This window comes from Carettochelys insculpta, chromosome 8 (genome assembly GCF_033958435.1).
Source record: "Carettochelys insculpta isolate YL-2023 chromosome 8, ASM3395843v1, whole genome shotgun sequence".
In the NCBI taxonomy this organism is placed as follows: domain Eukaryota; kingdom Metazoa; phylum Chordata; order Testudines; family Carettochelyidae; genus Carettochelys; species Carettochelys insculpta.
This window is the reverse complement of record NC_134144.1, coordinates 45604960-45627027: the sequence shown is the minus strand read 5'-3', so window position 1 is coordinate 45627027 and position 22068 is coordinate 45604960. Positions and strand designations below refer to the sequence as shown.

General features: G+C 39.5%; 1 protein-coding gene across 4 annotated transcripts in view; it reads left to right on the top strand.

Annotated features, from left to right (window-relative positions):
* Window positions 1-22068, top strand: part of GPD2 (glycerol-3-phosphate dehydrogenase 2) — a 125538-nt gene that overhangs the window by 69953 nt on the left and 33517 nt on the right. For all 4 annotated transcript variants that reach the window (XM_075001729.1, XM_075001725.1, XM_075001727.1 and 1 more), the window contains 2 exons: window positions 14664-14828; window positions 15673-15817. In XM_075001729.1, coding sequence (XP_074857830.1) covers window positions 14664-14828; window positions 15673-15817 — 310 coding nt within the window. The remainder of the gene's footprint in view (window positions 1-14663; window positions 14829-15672; window positions 15818-22068) is intronic.

Here is a 22068-nt window from a genome sequence, read left to right as displayed (position 1 = left end):
AGTAGAGCATTTATTAAGCTTTCAAAAATTGAGTAAACACTTCATTTTGGCTCTCTTTCCTTGTAGTGGAGTATGTACTGAATTACAAAATGGTACAGCTTTATATTTCATATCTCAATTTCCTATTTTGAAAAGCTAAACATATGTAATAGGGACATTGCCCAAATGTAGACATGGACAGTTGTAAGAATTTAAATCCTTGTTCCAAATTTTTCCCTTGCCTGAAAATGAAAACAGTTTGACAACTTGTAGCTGGAAAGTCTGTAGACAGTTTGTCACTATAGTCTATTACTATACATCTGTGTGATAGTAGAGTTTTAACTTGATAATGGAAGACTATGGAATGTGCTTTTAAGGCACAGTCCCCGCAGAACTGTTGGTAAACCATTATGGGTACTGAAAGGCAGCTAGAACATGTTTTGAGTGAAAATATGTATATACATTCCATAAGATTTTCTTTTAAATAAAAATCACCTTAAAACATGTGCTAGCTGCTTTTTAATACCCATAATGGATGTGGCTCTGTGTGTGTGTGTGTGTGTGTGTGTGTGTGTGTGTGTGTGTGTGTGTGTGTAGAGCGACTTTGGAAGAGAAAAACAATATGTGAGGATTATAAAGGCATGATTGTCTGCCTCTTGTGGAATATATAGGAAATAGAAGCATTGATTTGTCTGTTTCCATAGTTTCAATCTCAATTTCATTTAAGAGTTCTTCGTACTCTTTTATTTGGTGTAAATAGTAGAGGGAAAGGCAGGTCTCATAAGCCTTAGTATTATGAATGGTACTCTTCCTTTTCAAATTAAGAAAATCAGTAGCTTCTGTATTCTCTTATAGTGGTTTCAGAACAAAGCCCTGTGACTCAGATGGTATTTTATCCATCAGAGTTTTTTTTTTTTTAACTTTCAAAAAGGATAAAAATCAATTTCTTAAAATGACTTGTCTTTAACCCAGTTTTCCCTCTGTCAAGGGGTACAACTGTATAAACATACCTACAGGAGTAATACTTTGTTCACAACAAAAGAGACTGTGCATTCTGTAGCACTTCTTTGCTGGCGGCGGCATTCCCAAAAGCAGCCAGCTGATAACTGCATCTCCTGCTGTACCTGTAACAATTTAATTGTATAAGTCAGCCCAGTCAAGCATCCCCAGCTCATGACTGGGAGACATGAAATTCATTGTCATTATTGTCCCTGTCATTTTGGATCATTATATCCTGCTGCAGAATTTTCCTCACTTCAGTGCTTTTTTACCTCCAGGAACCAGGGATTATGGCTGAGGTTGGGGTGGGGGTAGAACTGTGAACTACATTTACCTCAGGGGAGCCAGAGATTAAATTGGCTTTGCTCTCTGACTTGCTGGATTTATCTATTTGTATGCTGTGAGTTTAAGATTGGTAATGATGAATATTTTAGCAAATTCTATGCATTTATTGATTCATTTTTTTAAAGAAAGCATTATATAACCAAAAGATGATTTTTGTCTCTTAACAAGAAGTGAATGGGGATTAATTCTTCAGTGCTCATGTTACCTGAAAGATATAAGATGATTCTCAAGCCAAATGACATTATTTGCACATTACACCAAAAACTTCTTCGTATTCCCCAGTGTGTCATGGCTTTTAGAGGGAAGACTCCAGTCAAGCAAGTAATTTTGTTGTAATTTATGTGTGTATATTTTATGTAAACTTAATGGTAGGCCATTAGTTAATATGTACATTGTTCCATACTGTAGATATAATATATGTGGCTAGGGAAAGTCTGTTATACCTTTTCCCACCATACTGTGTTTTTGTGTATATCTGCAGTTTTAAAGCTGTTGGGTATTTACTTTTTAATAATGAATAAAATGAAGGTCACTTACCTATTTGATTCTACTGCCAGGTGCATTACTAGGTTGATAATAAGCAGTGCAAACTGAGGAGCGGGAGTCTCTGTAAAAACTGCAGCTGGCAGGGCTAGGGCCTAGAACACGCTATTTGCATTAGTTAAAATGGATAAGAGCACATTCCCATACATATGTGGAATTAGTGTGAAGGATTCATTGGCTTTTCTTGTATCAGAAAGCTGTCTTTCTTTGGGCCTATTCCTTTAAGGTACCAAGTAGCCCTGACTCTCTGACTCAAGTGGATTTGATGGTACATGGTACCATACAGAATCAAGACAGTTACATTTACTCTAATTACAGGTAAAAGTAGAGTTCAGTGCCTGCCCATATGTTCTCTGGCCAACACATCACCACTTCATCTGCCCCCTCTAACCCTTTCTTCTTCCTCCTCCCCCGTGCACACATCATGCTAATGAATGGGGTGTGTAGCATAGTCACATCCAAAAAGTGAATTTAACACCAGTGGTGGCAGAAGCGAGTAGACTGGGAGTCAGTTCCTTTGAAAGACAGGAATGTGGTATACTTAAATCCCACTGACAGCAATTAAAAGTAGCAGTGCTCCCGGTTGGCATTGGTGAAGAGGACTTCCCCAGTTGAAGAGCCAGCTGCTTAGAATTCTGTTTTTGACCATTTTAATAGGATATGCAGCAAGATGCCTTTTTATTTTAGGGCTGTCAGTCGCAGATAACTCAAGCTATTAATGCAAAACAGATTTAACTAGGTTAAAATATGGTCAGCATAGAGTGCAGTTTTAATTGCATTGTTAAACAATAATAGAATACTTATTTAAGTTCATTATAAATATTTTGGATGCTTTCACATATTTTTCAAATCTATTGATTTTGAGTTACAATATAAAGTGTGTAGTGCTTACTTTATATTATTTGATTACAAACATTTGCACTGTAAAATAAGAAATAATATTTTTCAATTACTTATACAAGTACTGAGGTGTGTCTCCTTTTTGTGGAAGTGAAATTTACAAATATAGGATTATTTTTACACAATTGTTTTTGTTTGTGCGCAATATAAAATTTTAGAGCCTACAAGTCCACTGAGTCCTACTTGTTGTTCTGCCAGTTGTGAAGACAAACAAGTTTGCTTACTTTTATGGGAGATCGTGTGGTCTGCTTCTTGCACACATCACCTGAAATTGAAAACTGCCTTCATGGTACCATTGTAGCCGGCATTGTGAGGCTGGACATACTGAAATTTGTATGCACCTTTGTGCCTTGGCCACCGTTCCGGAGGACATACTTCCATGCTGAATTTAAATTGGTATTCTATTACTGTTTAACAGGATGATTTTAAAACTGTGATTAATTGTGACCTTTTTTTAATCTTGCAATTGTGGGTTTTTTTTTAAATTGTTGGAAAGAACTACTTTATTTTTAAGATGTTTCTTTCATGTTCTTGATCATTGAGATTGAGGGCACTTAGTCCTTTGCAGTTCATATTTAATTGTATAAATAAACTAGCTGGCTTGCTAATCGTCACTCTGCGGAGATCGCAAAGAAATGCGTTAGCTCTGCTGAGGGATTCTGGCTCTTCTGTGCTGGTGTAAGGTGTAACCTAATTCTTTACATAGAAATTGCTGTATGTCCTTCCATGATGTGATCATTCCTGTCTCATGAAAGAAAACTTTACATATGCTGTTTTTCTGGCATGGTATCTATTTCTTTTTATACTGTTAAATCGTAACTCCTAGCTGTGGTTAGTTTAGACAAGGGCACATAATAGGAATCACTTCCTTTCATATACCATGAAGTGGGCAATAGTTCATAAACTATTGACCAATCTCCAGTTGACTTAGACAGGGTCTGAAAAATAGCTACCAACCGTGCACAGTTTGACTCAAGCTTGAGATGTTCAGTTGGTTTCTATCTAAATCAGTCCATCAACCCTTACACTGCATTGATACGCAATACCTTATATTGACATCACATTTCTTTCTGACACTGCAGAATGGCTGCGAAAGATCTGCAGTGACATTTTCCCATTGTGACATTTTAGCATGGTTTTCCTAAACTGGCACTGACAATGTTTAGTTGCATTTTAACACTGTGCTTTTACTTACATTGACATTATAGTAAGATTGTTGTGACAAGCTGAAGGCTGATCCGAAAGAAATGGGAAACAACATAATTATAAACCACCAACAAAAAATAATGCTAATTCCTTTCTCTCAAACCTCCTTCCTGCATTGTGAGAGTGAACCCCTTGCAGTTCATGAAGCTCTTACATATTTCCCACTGCTAGTGTCTAGGTGCCTGTATCTAAACAGGTACAAATTCTCCATTAATACTATGTTAAGATAATTTAGCTACCATTTGTCTGACTGTTGCAGCTTATTTATAGTACAGATGTGTTGGTATCAATTGAATCTTGAGCTTCAGCATCTTTGCTTGGCAGTAGAATTGAGCAGAGATGGAAAATATTTAAGATTGAAAAAAAGAAATCGAACATCCACCCCCATAATCTGTAGTTCTTTGAACACAACTGTTTATTCCAAGAGTTTATTTCTTTGCATTAAAAATTCATTGACTGTGTTCTGTTTCCTTCTTTTTTTTACTGAGACCTGTCTTTATCCGCGTGAACCATTTACTTTGCTTCAGCCTCCTTAATTCCCTTAATCTATCCTTATATGCGAATAAACGTGACCTTTTAAAATTCTTCAGTTTTTTTTGTATCATACAGTGAAGATTTAAAATCTTAAATTATCCTAAGTGGCCTTGACTATTGTCTCTCCAGAGCAATACTTAATAGGGGGTGATGATGAATTGAGTGTTTGTTTGTGAGTGGATAGCAGCAGGGGGAAGCAATGAAGTTCTTGGGGTCTAGGGTTGAGCTAAACAGAAGAAGCAGTGTCCTATTTAAATTTGCAGCCGTCATCTAGCCACCATCCTTCTTAACTTGAGATTTTTATCAAACTTGAGAATCTGTTACATACAAAGATAAAATTATCAGAATAGCTGAATCTGTGAATAAAGTTCAAAACCAAAGAATTGCACTTTTTCGTAGCACTTTCTACTCAATAGTTATAAAAACTTAGATATATATGCTATCCTGCTGGGATGAGGTATGTGTCCTGTGCCAGCCCTCATGTGGCTAATGCCAATTAGGTCACTCGAAAACATCACCTGCTAGAGGGAAGGGCCAACTGAGGATGTAACTCAGCTGGGGGCAGATGGGACACTCCTATAAAGTCAGGAGGCTGAGAGCAAGAAGGCTTCAGGGGAAGGTGTCTACAGTTGCTTCCTGGGAGGAGGGGGAAATCAGGGATGTGGAGGAAGTCCTCGGGGAGAGGAAGTCCAGGAATCTTGGGACTGAGTGGTTTGTCAAGAGGTTAGGAGGTGAAGTAGTCATAGGGAATAAAGTTGTAAATTTAATCTGTGACCTCATGTGGCAAGGAATTCTGCAAGTTGATACAATCTTTTACTTAAAGTTGGATGACAATGACCACAATTGTGTACGTAAGTACAATACATACTCATGGAGTTCAGACAAATTTATTCTCGGCACTGTCCAGGCTACTGTTCTCTGCTGCCCATGTTACCCTAGCTACGCTGTTCTTAGTGCCCTAACCCTAAGCTAATGTGAGTGTGTTTGTGTCATGGGAATACTTTTATTGGAAATGGCACATACTCAAAAATTAACAGAGTTGTGGAGATATAGCAGTTGTTGCTATGGGAATGAAAGCTGCATTTGTTCAAATTACACACAGAACATTCCAGATGAAGTGACATTGCTAATTCTGTTCATTGATGGGTACAGAATAATTGATGGGCACCCTGATATGAGTGTTGAGGGTGAGAGTTTTCAAAATCAGTGTTAGGTTTATTTCTGTTACTGGAATAAAAATAGACCAATTCTGAGTGCCTTGAAAGTGTGACTAAACTGCTGTACCATTCAGATGCAGTGCAGTCAAAATGAAGTTGGTCCCAGCGTCTTAGACAAGGTGGGATACCATTGATTAATTACTTTGTAATCAGTAGGACCTATGCTCCACTGAAGTGGTACCCAAAAAGATATTGGACTTTCTTTGGTGAGAGCAATTAGAAACCAAATTGATTAAAAGATTTTGGTTTTGGTTACCGCTTTCTGAATGAAAGCATAAGCAGAAGTTTGGACAAGGTAGGCAGAAGTGTGTGTGTGTGTTGGGGGGAGGGTGGGCACTACTAAGCACTCCCAGAAGGCACAGGGCCACAGGCGAAAGGTGTGGGCTAGGGGCAGCCAGTCCTCAGCACCACCTGGACTATGAAACTTTCACTTCTCCCCAGCCCTCAGCACTGCCTGCAATTAAAGGGCCTGGGGCTCTGGCCTCTGCTATTGCATTGGCCAGTGGCACCAAGCTCTGGGACAATTGCCTCTCTTTGCGCCCCCCCGCACTCATCTGCTTGATTAGCTCACAGATGTTTGTCCCAAGTATTTATGTGGCTACCATTCAGCTCTCTTCTCAGGTAGGCCAGACCTTTGAACTTTGACACCTTCAAAAATTAAAACTTCCGAAATAGTGGCCATTGGAAGCAATAGGGCTAATGAAGTAATACTCAATACAGAATATGGTGCTAGTAGATATCTGCTAAGGGCAAAGTCATAAATTCCCACTTTATTGTCCACAGGTTACCTGTTATGAGGTTCCTTATTTGAAAGGGGACATTAAATTACGGTGGTAGGTCTATTCTCGTATTCTTTACATCCTTTGGGAAAAGTGGTAACCTGAAAGCTTTAATATATGGGTTATCACTGAAAGCAATGGAAGTTGATGTTATGGTTCCCCTTAGCTTTATATAGTACATCTCAAACTGTATTCAAAACCCCAGGCTTTATGATTTCTTTAACTTGGAGACTGGTGTCAAAACTAATGGCGTTGCACAGAAACTGTCCCAAGTAAATAATCTAGGCATAACCATGTGTTTACTGATGTCTTGCCATTTGTCACAGAGCTATGCTTGTATTTCCCAGGCATTCTCTTGATATGGCAATTGTATAGATGTCAAAAAACACTTCATGTCATCTCTAGAGCAAATTAAACATGGATGTGATTATCTTGAGGTTGGAAGAGCTGTTCAACTTTGATGGAGAGGTCAGTATTTAGCTGAAGATTGATGGGCACAAAGACAGATCTGATTTTCAAGGATAGAAGGAAATATAGAGCTTCCAGTCTGCAAAGATTGTTACATAATTTATAAAATGTGTTTGTTAAAACATACAAATATGCAGTTTTGTGAAACTTAAACAGGTGCTTACATTGTGCCATCATTTTACATTACAGGAATGAGGAGCATAAGAATGTTTATGGCTACGTCTACACGTGAAGCCAACATCGAAATAGACTATTTCGATGAGTAACGTCTACACGTCCTCCAGGGCTGGCAACGTCGATGTTCAACTTCGACATTGCGCGGCACCACATCGAAATAGGCGCTGCGAGGGAACGTCTACATGCCAAAGTAGCACACATCGAAATAAGGGTGCCAGGCACAGCTGCAGACGGGGTCACAGGGCGGACTCAACAGCAAGCCGCTCCCTTAAAGGGCCCCTCCCAGACACAGTTGCACTAAACAACACAAGATCCACAGAGCCGACAACTGGTTGCAGACCCTGTGCCTGCAGCATGGATCCCCAGCTGCCGCAGCAGCAGCCAGAAGCCCTGGGCTAAGGGCTGCTGCACACAGTGACCATAGAGCCCCGCAGGGGCTGTAGAGAGAGCATCTCTCAACCCCTCAGCTGATGGCCGCCATGGCGGACCCCGCTATTTCGAAGTTGTGGGACGCGCAACGACTACACGGTCCCTACTTCGACGTTGAACGTCGAAGTAGGGCGCTATTCCTATTCCCTCATGGGGTTAGCGACTTCAACGTCTCGCCGCCTAACGTCAAAGTTAACTTCGAAATAGTGCCCGGCGCATGTAGCCGTGACAGGCGCTATTTCGAAGTTAGTGCCGCTACTTCGAAGTAGCGTGCACGTGTAGACACGGCTTATATGTGATTCTCTTTCTGAAATAAAGATGGGTAGTTGTTCGCTCTTTAACAGAGGGCCCAAAAAAACCCACTACCTTTATTTATGGAAGCTCTTTATTTCACAAAATGTACTTTGCCACAGTGAATGATGCTGTAGTAAGCACCGACATTGTTCCTGTGCCCTGTATAGAGTAGGTCTATACAGGAAAAAGAAAAAAAAAAAAACACACGAGGCTCTTTCTTCTGAAAATCAAGAAGCATGGGATTTTAATGCAGTGAAATTTCAAAAAATTCAGTAAAAGCTGGAGTTTTTGACCGTTCAGCAATATGAGAATAAAAACACTACTGAGCTCCTGTCTTTCAGAATTACCTAATGTAAGTGTTTTCTACAGATGATAGATTTTAAAAAATCCCTAAGTATATGAAAACCCAGTCAAAGCTGGGCATTTCAAAAGCTTGACCAAAAATCAAAACTCACCATTGCTTGCTAAATTATTCAGCTAGTAAATAGCTTAATGGAGCACTTCGAAAGGATAAAAAGGAACTCATAGGAAGAAAGGCTTGTGTTAATGAAAGGGATAGAGAAAAGGGAGACTGCGTTGAATCATTGATGCAGGTCACATACCAAGCCTGTATTTTAATAGTATGCTTTATTTTTAATAATAAAAAATAATTATTCACTACAGAACAATGCAGCAGATTCATACAGGTCACAAGCAAAAGGCTTAATAAAGCAACTCAGTACATTAGGAAAAAAAGGAAAGCAAAATTGCTTCCCTCCATAAATTTGTTTGTAAATGTGCTGATTTGCCTGCAAATCTTTACATTACAATATGTGCCAGATAATAATGCTTTAAACCCAAGACTGAACTTTTTTTAGCAATATATTGGCTATCGGACATTTTCTGCCTGCGTACTTTGGGCACCTATCCCATTCAATTCAGTAATCCCTCCTGTTTCTATAATAAGTAAAATGGGGATGCGACATGGTATGACAGATTCGAGAGATGGCTGTAAGCTCTTTGGAGGAGAAGCCCCTCTTCTTATATTTGCCTTTCTAGAGCTGTGCTCATTTGTAGAGCTGTGCAAATAAGATGCTTACAGAAAAATCAGAAGTATATGCAAATTGCCCGTGGTGGTGATGGGGAGGGTGTGGGTGTTTTTTCTCCCAAAACTCAAATCAGATGTTCAGGTAACTTGAAAGGATCATGAATATTGATTGCCTGCCTACCTGTCTTTGCGGTGTTTTCACTATAGTATCTAAGCATTGGTTGCAAATCTTTCAGAGGCTATGTCTACACTAGAGCAATCTGTCAACATATGTTACTGCTGCGAGATATCTTCCAACAAAATTTCTGTTGAAAGATTGCGGCCTGATTGCAAAGGAAATCGAAAAAGTGATCAACAGAGTGGCTGGACTGCCTGGCTACTCCCTTGACAAAATGGCCAACTGGAAGCACAGCAGACAGGGCTGCCTGGTGTCCTGGAAGCCTTCCCTGTCAGCCGAGGGCCCCCCCGGAATGACCAGACCTGCTTTTTGTCAACAGAGGCATTCTGTGTCCTGGGGGAGCAATAGAACGCTGTCAAAAAGCACCGCATTCTGTCTTACTGTCGATGGAATGCCTTGGGAATCTGGATGTTTCCCTACTTTTGTTGACAAAATACCAATTTTGTTGACACAACCCTCTAGTGTAGACATAATCAGAGAGAGGTTTTGCTTTGAAATCATGCCAAATTCAGATTAATACAACTGCAGTATGAATTACAGCAAAATTTGACAGTTCTGGGTGAGTTTTGCTTTGAAATTTTGAATTTGTTCGAACACAGAACAGGAAGCCAAATTTGGAGGAAAGATTGAAATAACATTGAAAAGAATAAAAGAAAGTCCCCTGCCAAAGTGACGCTTCCAAGTCATAGAGCTCCAGTTAATGTGCCACCTTCTGAATTTCTGGTGCTAACTTTCTACCAGGTGAAGCCCTGGGAGATGAAACATGCCAGTGTTTTACCTACTCCGGTGTACTAACTGTGATGTGGGTCAGTGATGTTTGCAACATCAAATACTCTGCCAAGTTTAAGCCATTGCTGTAAGAGCTTAGTTTTGAATGGTAAATTTTCTACCCAGGTGAAGAAAAGTCTTGTGTCAATGATGAGATGTTGGACATTTTATCCAAATATTATATATGCCTAATAGGGCTGCCAAGTGATGAAAAAGATAAATTGTGCTGTTAAACAATAATAGTATCCCATTTAAATATTACTGGATGTTTTCAAATATATAGATTTCAGTTACAACACAATAGAAAATTTACAGTGTTCACTTTATTTTTGATTACTCTGTAAAATAGTATTTTTCAAGTCTTTCATTACAAGTACTGTACAAATAGTAAGCCGTGCTGTAGTACTTTAAAGATTAACAAATGTATTAAGTCATGAACTTTCATGGGTAAAATCCACTTCTTTGCCTGATTATTATTTGTGAAGCTTCAGATAAACACAGCTGCCCCCTGAGACTATTTACAAAGACTTTAGTTCAGTCTCTTTATCATGAAGGTTGGACTTACAAGTGCAGTTAGGTACATAAAGCCCTACACTTAAAACGAAAACAATTTACAAATTTAGAGCCTAAAGCCTACTCGGTCCTACTTCTTCAGTCAACTGCTCAGAAAAACAAGTTAGTTCATGTTTACCTAAAATCTGTTGATTTTAGGAAAGCTTTTGATATGGTCTGCCACAGTATCCTTGCCAGCACGTCAAAGAACTATGGATGGGATAAATGGACTGTAAAGTGGATAGAAAGGTGGCTAGATTGTCCAGCTGGGTAGTCATCAACAACTCCATCAAGCAGGATACCCCAAGAGTCAGTTTGAGGGCTGGTTTTGTTCATCTTTGTTAATGACCTGGATGATGGGATGAATTGCACCCTTAGCAAATTTGCAGATGACATTAAACTAATGTTATTAGTTTACTAACTAATTACTAACAACTAAGGTTGTTATGCTGGAGATTAGAGATAGGGTCTAGGGGAATCTAGACAAATTGGACAATTGGGCCAAAAGAAATCCTGTGAGGTTCACCAAGGACCAGTCCTGCCCTTGGGACGGAAGAATCCCAAGTACTGCTGCAAGCTGAGAACCAACTGGCTAAGCAGCAGTTCCTCAGAAGAAGACCGAAGGATTAGAGTGGATGAGAAGCTGAATATGAGCCAACAGTGTGCCCTTGTAGGCTGATGGCATACTGGGATTCATTAGTAGGAACACTGCCAAGAGATCTAGGGGAAGTGATTATTCCCCTTTATTTGGCATTGATGAGGCTGCATCTGGAGTATTGCTTCCAGTTCTGCCCCATTGCAGAAGGGAGGTGGAAATACTGGAGAGAGCCCAGCGGAGGGCAACAAATGATTACGGAGCTGGAGCGCGTGACTTATGAGGAGAAGCTGAGGGATTTTGGCTTGTTTAGTCTGTAGAAGAATGAAGGGTGTGTGGGTGTGGGGGGAGGAAGGGGTGATAGCAACCTTCAGTTACCTGTAGAAGGGTTCCAAAGAGTATGGAGAGAGAGGCTGTTTTCAGTGGTGACAGATGGCAGAATGAGGCACAATGGTCTCTAGTTGCAGCTGGGGGATGTCTAGGTTGGATACTAGGAAAAATTATTTCTCTAGGGGAGTGGTGAAGCTCTGGACTGGGTTACCTAGGAAGGTGGTGGAATCTCTTTCACTAGAGGTCTGTAAGTCCCTGCTTGACAAAGCCCTGGCTGGCATGATTTAGTTGGGATTGGTTCTGATTTCAGCGGGGGGCGGTATTTGTGGACTTGATGACCTTCTCAGGTCACTTCCAACCCTATGATTCTATGGTTCTGTATGATTTGCAGGAGATAATGCTGCCCATTTCTTGTTCTCACTCTCAGGTGACATGTGAACAAGCATTCCCATGACCCTGTTGTAGCTTTACATGCCAAATGCACTAAAGATTCATATCTCCCTTCATGTTTCAACCACCATTCCAGAGAACATGTCTATGCGGCTGATGGGTTCTGCTTGATAATGATCCAAAACAGTGCTGACTGACACATGTTCATTTTTATCACCTAAGTCAGATGCCCCCAGCAGAAATTGATGTGGAAACTACAAAACTTGAACCACCAGGAAAGAAAATCAGTATTGCTCTTTTAAGACATTTGAAAGCATGTGCCACATCTCGTGCTCTCAGATTTGGAAAGGTTATTCAGAGTCTTAAACATTGGGTTGAGTGCTGTAGCTGTCTTTAGAAATATCACATTGCTATCACTTTGTCAAATCTGCAATGGTAATGTTTTTTAAAACGAACAACATGTGCTGAGTCATCATCCAAGACTTCTGTCACATGAAATGTACGTGAGAATTCAAGTAAAACAGAGTAGGAGACATGCAATTCTCCCCCAAGGAGCTCAGTCACAAATTTAATTAGGGCATTTATTTATTTATTTATTTATTTATTTATGTTTACCAAGTCTCATAAGCATGGAAGCATGTCCTCTGGAATGGTGACTGATGCATGAAGGGGCATAGGAATATTTCACATTTGTGGCATGTAAATAAGTTACAATGCCGGCTACAAAACTGCCATGCAAATGCCAGTTCTCACTTTCAGGTGACATTGTAAATAAGAAGAAGGCAGCATTATCTCCTTTACATGTAAATAGATTTGTTTTGACTTAGAAATCTGCAGAACAAGAAGTAGGACTGAGTGGACTAGTAGGGGCAAAAGCTATACACTGGTTTTGAGTGCAGTTGCATAACTCAAAAGAAAATCATTGTTTCTAAGCTGCGTTTTCATGGTAGAGCTTGCACAACAGTACTTAGATGAAGTGAATTGAAAAATACTATTTTTGCAGTGCAAATATTTGTAACAAATATACAATGGGCACTGTAGACTCTCTCTCTCTCTCTTTCTCTGTGGTTGTGTGTGTATGGAAATGTAGGAAAACAACCAAAATATTTAATACATTTTAATTGGGTTTCTGTTTATCTGTGAGAATAAAACTATGCTTTAATCATTTTTAATCACAATTTTTGAGACAGTCTTATGAGTTAATGGCAATTGACAGCCCTAATTCCTAGCAACTGAACAAGAATTTGGAATTGTAGATTGGTGCAAGACACATTCAGTGCATTATGGGTAGAGTGGATAAATGTGTGTCTATATACAGTTCAGTTTAGCAACAGCAGCTGTGCATTTCCTCGCCCTGTTGAAATTTGTGTAAACAGATTCTTTGTACATTCACACTTGTATTTGTCAGAGAAGATAACTGAGAATGAAATGATTATTTTCGCAGACGCTTAAGAGAATGTGGGGTGATAAACTCAGATTTAGTGTCGCCTTCAGGTTATTTTGTATTGCGGGCCTGATATGGGACACGTTAAGTAGCTGCCCAATTCTTGCACCACAACTTCCATCAGTTTGGATTACATCAGACAGGTTGGGAGTTTATTTTGGTTTGGAATGTCTGCAGTGGTAGAGAGCCTATAAGTTCTCCTGATATCTGATTCAATTATTTAGCTGTTCTTGAGAGCACTACTCTTTGGGTATTATTTTAGTTACTTCTACTGAGTTACTATTGTTTAAAAAAATCATGTCCTCTTTCCCTTTTACTATTCATACAGTTAGCAAAACTTTGCTACTGATTACACTGCACTGTTTTAGGTGTATTAGAATAAGAAGGTTGAGGGAGGGAAAGCAGAGCTCTCAGAGCCATTGATCCTACTTTATAACTTTGCCCTTTTAGCTTAGATTACTTGCAAGGTATTTCGGAACTGCACAGAGTCAGAAGGACCAAACTTTACATAAACCATTTATACTAAATGTTTGGTAGGCTGGCAACATAAAACAACAACAATATCCATTACAAATTCATCCCTTTGTCAGTATTATCTTGATAGAACTGATCCCAACATGTAGGAATGAACCATACCTCAATAAGGCTAGCCCTTTATAAATTAATTATTCAGAGCACACACAGCCTGCCCCTGCAATGTAAAGTAATTCTTCCCAACAAGCATGCAGGATTTTAACTTCAATGGCAATAATAAATAGAAAAAAGTCTCAGATGATGCCACTATTTTAAAGTAATTAATCATCTTTCCCCCAGTGCCCCCTCACTTCCCTTTTTTGCTTCTTTTTAACAAGAGATTTTTCAGTAATAAATCTTTAATGATATATGTTAAAAGCCATTCATTAATTTTAATCTTGGTCTGCTTGCTTTTTGGTGCTTTTTATGCTGAACTTTATTAGTTTTCAACTGGAAATGTACATAATATAAATGTCTGTTTATGGAAAACTGATGGCTTAGTGCAGGAATATCTGAAAGATCATTTCTTGGTTTCTGAATGTCATGCAGTGCATGTGCTAATAGAAATTGTTAATTAATACCAGTGGGGCTGTCGAGAGTAAACATTCTGAAGATGCTGTATTGCTGCAGTATCAGAATTACAAGATGCCTTACAAAAAATAACTTGTCTGTACCTAAGTTGGAGATGAATGAATGCTGATTTTGTTTCATAACACAAGTACCATAGAAATCATTACTTGGACAGTAATCTTGGATGCTATAACTGCCTATGTGCTAAACAAAATTGTGTTTTCTGCTGTTAAAGTTGCAGGTTAATGCTCTGACCTAGAAGAGACAATGTGTCTTTAAATAATTCTTGTTAGACCTGACCAACCATCATGTATATTCAATGTGACAGGGACAGATGTGACAGATCGGTTATGACACACTTCCATACCACAAGTCAGTGGCTTGAGGTGACTCATGTCCTTCCTTTGATTCTGTCCCCTGCTGCAGGACAACATAACGATGCACGAATGAACCTTGCCATTGCCCTAACTGCTGCCAGGTATGGCGCTGCCACAGCCAATTACACTGAAGTGGTGCGCTTGCTGAAGAAGACAGATCCAAAGAGTGGGAAGGAGCGTGTCTGTGGTGCACGTTGCAGGGATGTTCTAACAGGTATAAGGATTAAAACCTAGGAGATATTTATAGAGTCTTGCCTAACTTTACATTATAACGTTTATTGGTTATGTGCCTCTGACTTAAACCATGTTTAAATATATAGAGATAATGCTTCAAACATGTGCATGCTGCCGTACATTGTTCACTGGGTAAAATCTACTTTGGAAACTAATTTTGGTTTTTATCAATTTTTGATTAATAGAATACCACACACTATTTAATTGACACGTTTTATTTTTCTAAAGAAACACACTTTTTTTTTTTTTTAAGGATGGGGACAGTTCAGATATGGAACTATCAATTAACTGACAAACGTGGGATAGTTCGAAAGTGCAGTGATGTGTCATTAATGTCAATCATCTTTAGCTGCTGTCGGGTTTACATCCAGATCCCTGTGCTACGTCAGGGTAGACGAGAGTTTTACATACACAATCTTCTGTCAAGCAAAGCTGAAGTTGTAAAGTGCTGTGTGCCATACAACAATAATACCTTCTCTCACATTCAAGGTTTTGAGACACAACTGTTGCCTGTTTTCCAATTATCTTTTCATATATACAGTTACTAAGAAAATAAAGGTGTGTATGTTGGGAGGGAGCGGGGAGTCCAGCATGCTCCATGGTATTTGTAAAAGCTCTTTTAAGTCATATTATTCCTTGTTTCACATCTGACATTAATTTAAAAAAAGAAATATTAACTCTTCAGTAATTTCAACTGCTTGAGTCCTCTACAGTGGCACAATATACTTTACAGTAGGTTAAGTTCATAGGTAAATTAATAATCCAGAGCATCAGTGAGCTGGGAAACAAATGGGGTATGTGATTGATGCTGTTTTCTTTTGCAGGGCAGGAATTTGATGTTAAGGCCAAATGTGTTATCAATGCTACAGGACCTTTCACAGACTCTGTACGCAAAATGGATGATCAGGAAGTATCAAACATCTGTCAGCCAAGTGCAGGCGTGCATATTGTGATGCCTGGTTATTACAGGTAATGATATTCAAAGCCTAGCCCATTTGTAACCATCTCTATTTGTGTCTATAATGAGTAAGGTGGTAGAGATACATTTGCAGTTTTAATGGTACTGCTTGAATGCACACTTTGCTTTTTAAAGCGGTAATTCTGGCACTGTGCCTATTAGGGGAACAATTTTGTCCTACTCAAAACCAGCCAAATCATAAACTACTTAATCAAGTCATACTAAGGCAGATGCTCGCTGACGTTGAAGTATTGACTCAAGGTTTGGGGTATGTATATTTTTAAATGAATTTTAGAGTTGACTTCACTGTGAATTTAAGGGCAAGATATCAAATATAAGGCTCGCTAACCTTTGTTTGCGACTTTCATGCCTTACTCGTTGGGGAATTGTGCACCACTGAACATGTGCAGAATTTGTTCCCTGCAGTTTTTTGTTTCTCTGCAGAAAAATGACTTTCTGACAGGGAAGTCAAAAGAGCAGTCATGCAGCTTGCTCTAGCAGTATGTTTAATGCTGTCCTAGGCAGCCATCAGAAAGGTAAATCGTTGTGGGGAAGTGGGTGGGACTTGGGAAGACCTGACTGGTGGCCTCTATCCTCCTGCCAGTTCAACTGCTAGTCCCGATTGGGCTGAGGAGGACAGGACCTCCTCTTACCCTGCATGGCTACACCTCCTCTTACCCTGTGAGCTAAACCCACACTCACACTCAAACTTCTTTCTTAGCTGCAGCAAGCTCTGAAAATTCTTCACTTCCATCTTCTGCTTCCTGCACTTATGGTGCCTCAGTTGCAGGGGAAGCTGCTCCCCATGGTCAACTCTCCTGCATCCAGAACTCATTTCTAGACCCTTTTGTTGAGCCTCTGTCCTCCCCCAAACAAGCTCCACTCCTCCCTGCACCTGGACCATTCCCACTGAGTCACCCACACCCAGATCCCTCCCCAGTGAGTCGACCTCTTGCTGAACACAACCCACCCTCCACTGAGCCCCAACAGCCTTCACTTGGGCACCCCTTCCCCCACAGAGTCCCATTATCACTCAGAAATTCAAACAAGCCCCTGTGTATCCAGGTCACACCTGCAACCGTACCCCTAATTCACCTGTAGATTTTGCTGCTGCTGAGGGATGCTTAAATTGCGCTATTTTTTACTGCACTGGGAATTCTCTCTACTACTCCTGGAATTGCTGCATCAGTGCAATTAATCCTGGAACCATCTAGAAAACTTTTGGAGCTGAGATATGAGCATATGGTACCAAAGAACGTTCTTTGGATTGTTCCCAGTTCCTTTCCTACCATGGTACTTAGCAAGTCTCAATGAGGTTTGTATGTCACAGGTAGCTGAAGAAATTCGCCTATTCATTAACCAGATAATAGGGCCTGAATGAGTTTAATGTGTGCATTTCCTTATTGCCTTCCTGCTGAACACTATAAACCACTTGAATTCGATTTAGTGAAGTTGGCACACACGTAAGCTACGTCTACACTAGAGAATTTCATAGACAAAACTCTCAAGAGCATCTACATACAAAATGTGTTTTGTTGAGAAACTGTAGATATGTAAACATGCTGGGGTCCCTTTTTTCGACAGAGCGAATCAATAGAAATTTTGTCAGAACATCTCTTATGACAGTAACTTCTGTAGACTGAGGTATCTATTCAGTGACCAGATTCAGGAGTAGAGCCCAGATTTCCTTACTTCAAGTTCTGTTCAGTATTGAAAAGGTCATCTTTTTTTCTTTGCTGAAATGCAAAGGAAAAAGCTTTCTCATGCTACATGAGGAACATGTGTATGTTGTCAGCTGTCTGTCTTGCTCTAGGACAAGATGACTTGGAAGCGGAAGTTTCTTGAACATTTTTATCAAGTTTTGTGTCCAGTCCAAGTTGCAACAGAACATGGTTTGGTGTGCATCAAGAATACAGTTTATTACACGAGTGGTTTGAATCTGTGAAATTTAGTTCTTGTATTCAACCCTCTTCCTTAGTGTGTGTCAATGTGCAGGCATTTCTTTTCTTGTAAAATAGCGTCTGCCCACACATACCCCTTTGCAACACCACTGACTAGATAAAACTACGCTGATTGTATTTTAAGAAGGCCAAAGAACAGTCTCTGTAACAGAAGATCATTCATAACACTTAATCTTAAATTTAAGCAGTTCTGAGAGAGAAATAAATGCTGGTAAATGGAGAAGGTACATCATTTAATTGCAACCCACTTTCCTCATTGGCAATCTTCTTTATGCAATTTTGGTGTACACTTGCACATATGTTTCATATTAGTCAAATCTTATTTTCCTAGTGGATTCTTACATTTTGAGACTCTTCATTAATAGCCCTGTATTCCTCCTCTCATATTCTATTATTAGAACATGTCCTTACACAAGTAGCTACAGAACATCTCTCACACTAACCCTTATGTAAGTATATCATATGTTAAGCGTCTCTGTTCTTCCTGCTGTTTATTGTCTCTGGAGATGGAGACAGGATTTTAACTAAGTGTGTTGTGTGGGCCATGGCCACCTCCTGTCTGGAACTGTCTGTTTTCTTATGTATTTTTAAGTTTTCTTACAAATTTAAGATATAATTTTCGTGTCTCAGATGTCCTCCCAACCCTGCCTTGCCCCCTCAAGACCATCTCAGCCCCAGTATAATACCATTTTCACTTAAATTTATGAAATATTCAACTCAACAACCACTGAATTTATTAGTTCAAATAATAAAGCCATCCTCTTTTTGTTTTTAATTGCATGTATGCCATTTTATTCCACTACCTGAACTGGAGGTCTGTTCTATTTATCATATTGTGCCACTCTGTCTATAAAATACCATCTTCATAAATTGTCACGTGTTGCCTCTTGACATAACCTAATGCCTCCAGAGCCTGAAGAGAATAAATAATTCTGGTTTGTCCAGTGACATCAAATAAATTGCTAGACTTACTTTTGTAACCTCTGGGCAGTTTAATTTCTTCATATTTAGTGGTCTTAAGACAAAATAAAATCTGTTTTATTGTTTTCTTTGTATGAAAGCCCTTCTGTTTCAGATAGCATCAGTTTCATACAGGCTCACTCTCCAACTTAATTGTTGTTCTCTGCATAAAGTGACCAAAATTCAGCACTTGACTCAAGATGCGGTCCAATAGGATGACAATCAGCTCTAGGAATGATTTTTGAGCAAGTTCTATGGTCTGTGTTGTGCAGAGGATCAGAGTAGATATTCCCTTTTCCGTTCTGGCCTGGGAGTGTATTGTATATACTGTATGATACTCTTCTCTTCAGTTTCTGTCTGTCAGCTCAACAACACTGGTGGGACAAATGAAGTCTTTCTACCATTATCTTTATTACATCAGCTTCATTCATCCATATCATTTTGTTCTATCATTCTTCATTGTGTGTATCCAATGCATCCTCAGGCTTCCTCTGTTTCTAGTTCATTGCACTCTTTTTATCACAATATATGGTGTCTTTTCTGGGCCCATTCTTGTCTTACACCCAGATCACTTGGTCTTTCTTGAATCTGTTACTACCATGTGCAGATGTAATGCTCTAATCTGTGAATTTAGATTTGTAAAGGGTATTGGTCCCAATTTTTGCAGCGGATATGGTCATTTTGCATTACTTACCTTATTTCTAACTTGTTCTTTACCCATCTTATCAGTTTATTAACTGAACAATATTACAGACTTTATTCAGAAATTTAATGAATGTTCTGATACTGTATATTATATCTCTAGGTTCCCCATTCTCTAAATCAATAGTTCTTTCATTTTAAAAATTAATCATTTGTCTGACGTGATTTACCTTTCATAGGTCCTATTGACTCTCACCTATTAAACTGTACTTTTAGAAATGTATCCTTAAGCTGTCTATAAATATCTCAAAAACATTCAATATAGATACTAGGTATGTAAGCTTGAAGGTATGTAATTTTCAGCTTCTTTACTAGAAAACTTCTTCCTAAACATTGAAAACTATTGCCTTCTAATATTTCCAGTAATCTATTTAGATTGGCTCAAAATAATTAACACATGAGCTCATGGCTATCTGTTATGCATCTCCTGTGAAAGTAATCCAGGTCTAACCAGTTCATTGTCTAGATGTACCTTAATTAAATAGTTGCTAAGTCCTGTTTTGTTTGTTTCCTTACACCTGCTCTCCTTAGTGTAATGGAAGTCTTTCCATGATCATGTGTAGATTCAGAAGGGAAAAAATTTAATTCATTTGCTGTTTTCTTCAGTCTTCACTTTGTTACCCCAGTGAAAGCCCCTCACTCTTTCCTGGCCCTATATTGGTTTTCAATACATGTAAAGAATCCTTAATATGCCAGTGTAGCTATTTTTCTGCCTGTTTTACTGATTAGGTGTGGGATTTTCAAAAGAACCTAAACTGATTAGGTACCCAGATTCTCTTCAAAGTGCTTTAAAAAGCCTGAGGAAAAGAGTGGGCCTTCAGAACCTGAACTCCAGTCTGATCCACCACTTAGAAGTGCTGTCTAGGTATCTCTTGGAACCTGAGCTAGCATGCTGCTTCAAGCTGGCCTGGGAGGCTTGTTCCTGCATCCTTCAAAGTGCTCTTTAGATATACCCACAACAGTGGCTTCAGCTGAGAGAATCTTCCCACTCTGGTTGGCATTGTGCAAACATAGTGGCCATGTCTACACTAGCCCCAAACTGCGAAATGGCCATGCAGATGGCCGTTTCGAAGTTTACTAATGAAGCGCTGAAATACATATTCAGCGCTTCATTAGCATGCGGGCGGCCACGGCACTTCGAAATTGACACGCCTCGCCACCGCGCGGCTCATCCCAATGGGGCTCCTTTTCCAAAGGACCCCACCTACTATTCTCTACTATCCATGGGAGTAAGGGCGACTTCGAAGTAGGCGGGGTCCTTTCGAAAAGGAGCCCTGTCGGGACGAGCTGCGCGGCGGCGAGACGTGTCAATTTTGAAGTGCCGCGGCCGCCCGCATGCTAATGAAGTGCTGAATATGTATTTCAGTGCTTCATTAGTAAACTTTGAAATGGCCATTTGCATGGCCATTTCGAAGTTTGGGGCTAGTGTAGACACGGCCAGTGAGAGAGAGTGACCTTGACCTGAATTGTTTGCAGCATGGATAGACAAAGGGTGGAAGGAAGGAACCTTTGTGATACTTCTTCAGCACAGCTAAGACTTCTTCAGGTTCATACAAGCTATTTGTGGCAGAACTGCACATTTGAACCCACATTTCCTAACATGGCCTTAACTGCATCCATCCTGCTTTGTGATAAGGAGGGACAATTCCACTATATGCCCTTCTGTCTTTTTACTCACCTTTTAACATACTGTTTCCTATTTATTTAGTGCTTTTGCCCCCCAGGTATTTTCCCCACCATCAAAAGGCTAGAGCCTTCAAGACTAACTTGTTTTTTTGATTTCTAGAGGTTTCTAATGCCTTCTTCCTTTTCTTCCCATTTTCCATAACAAATTTCTTCAGGACAAGTATAGATCACCTGCTACATATAGACCACTCTTTCTCTACAAGTTAAGCATTACATCTACCTCAGATCTAAGCGTGTTTTAATATTTCCAGTCCAAGGAAACTGTTAGAGTTTTAGTCTAATCGTAACTGCAAATAAATGCAGCTTATATTAAACTATCGTATGGTTTCCATGCATGCAGACATTATTCTGCTTCACTTTAGTGGTATTTTCCTGCACAGAGTCAGAGAGCAATCTAGGCCAGCACTGACAGAAGTTGGTAGTCAAAGTGGCTTTTTTTATACTCAGTTGGCAGAGCAGGGAGGAGGAGGGACAAACAAACAAAAGTGAAAGGAAAATAGCTCTTCCTTTGCTATGGTTTTGGGGTATTTGATAAAGAAGGTACACATTTTTGCCTTCGTTTTAGGTTACTGTTATGTTGTCTGTCCAGAAGGCTATCCAGAAATTGCATAACCACTAGTCTAGTCAATTTTTTTTTCTTATTCTAGGTGCAGCCTTTGGGCACATTCCTTGAAATGCTTACACTGCAGTAACTTTACTCACAAGAGTATTCACATGTCTGACTTAAGATGAACACATCCCTTCTCATTTATGGAACATGCACATGTATGCACTTTCTGTATTTTTTAAAAGTGGGTCTAGTGTGTTATCTGTATGTCAAACAAGACTGTTTCACCTGAGAACATTAGCACTGATTGCTGCATGTCTATGGCGTGGGTGAAGGGATTTAATTTCATGTTGACCAATTAGAAGATGTTGAAACTCGCTTTGACCAACGTTTGCTTGCAACTTTT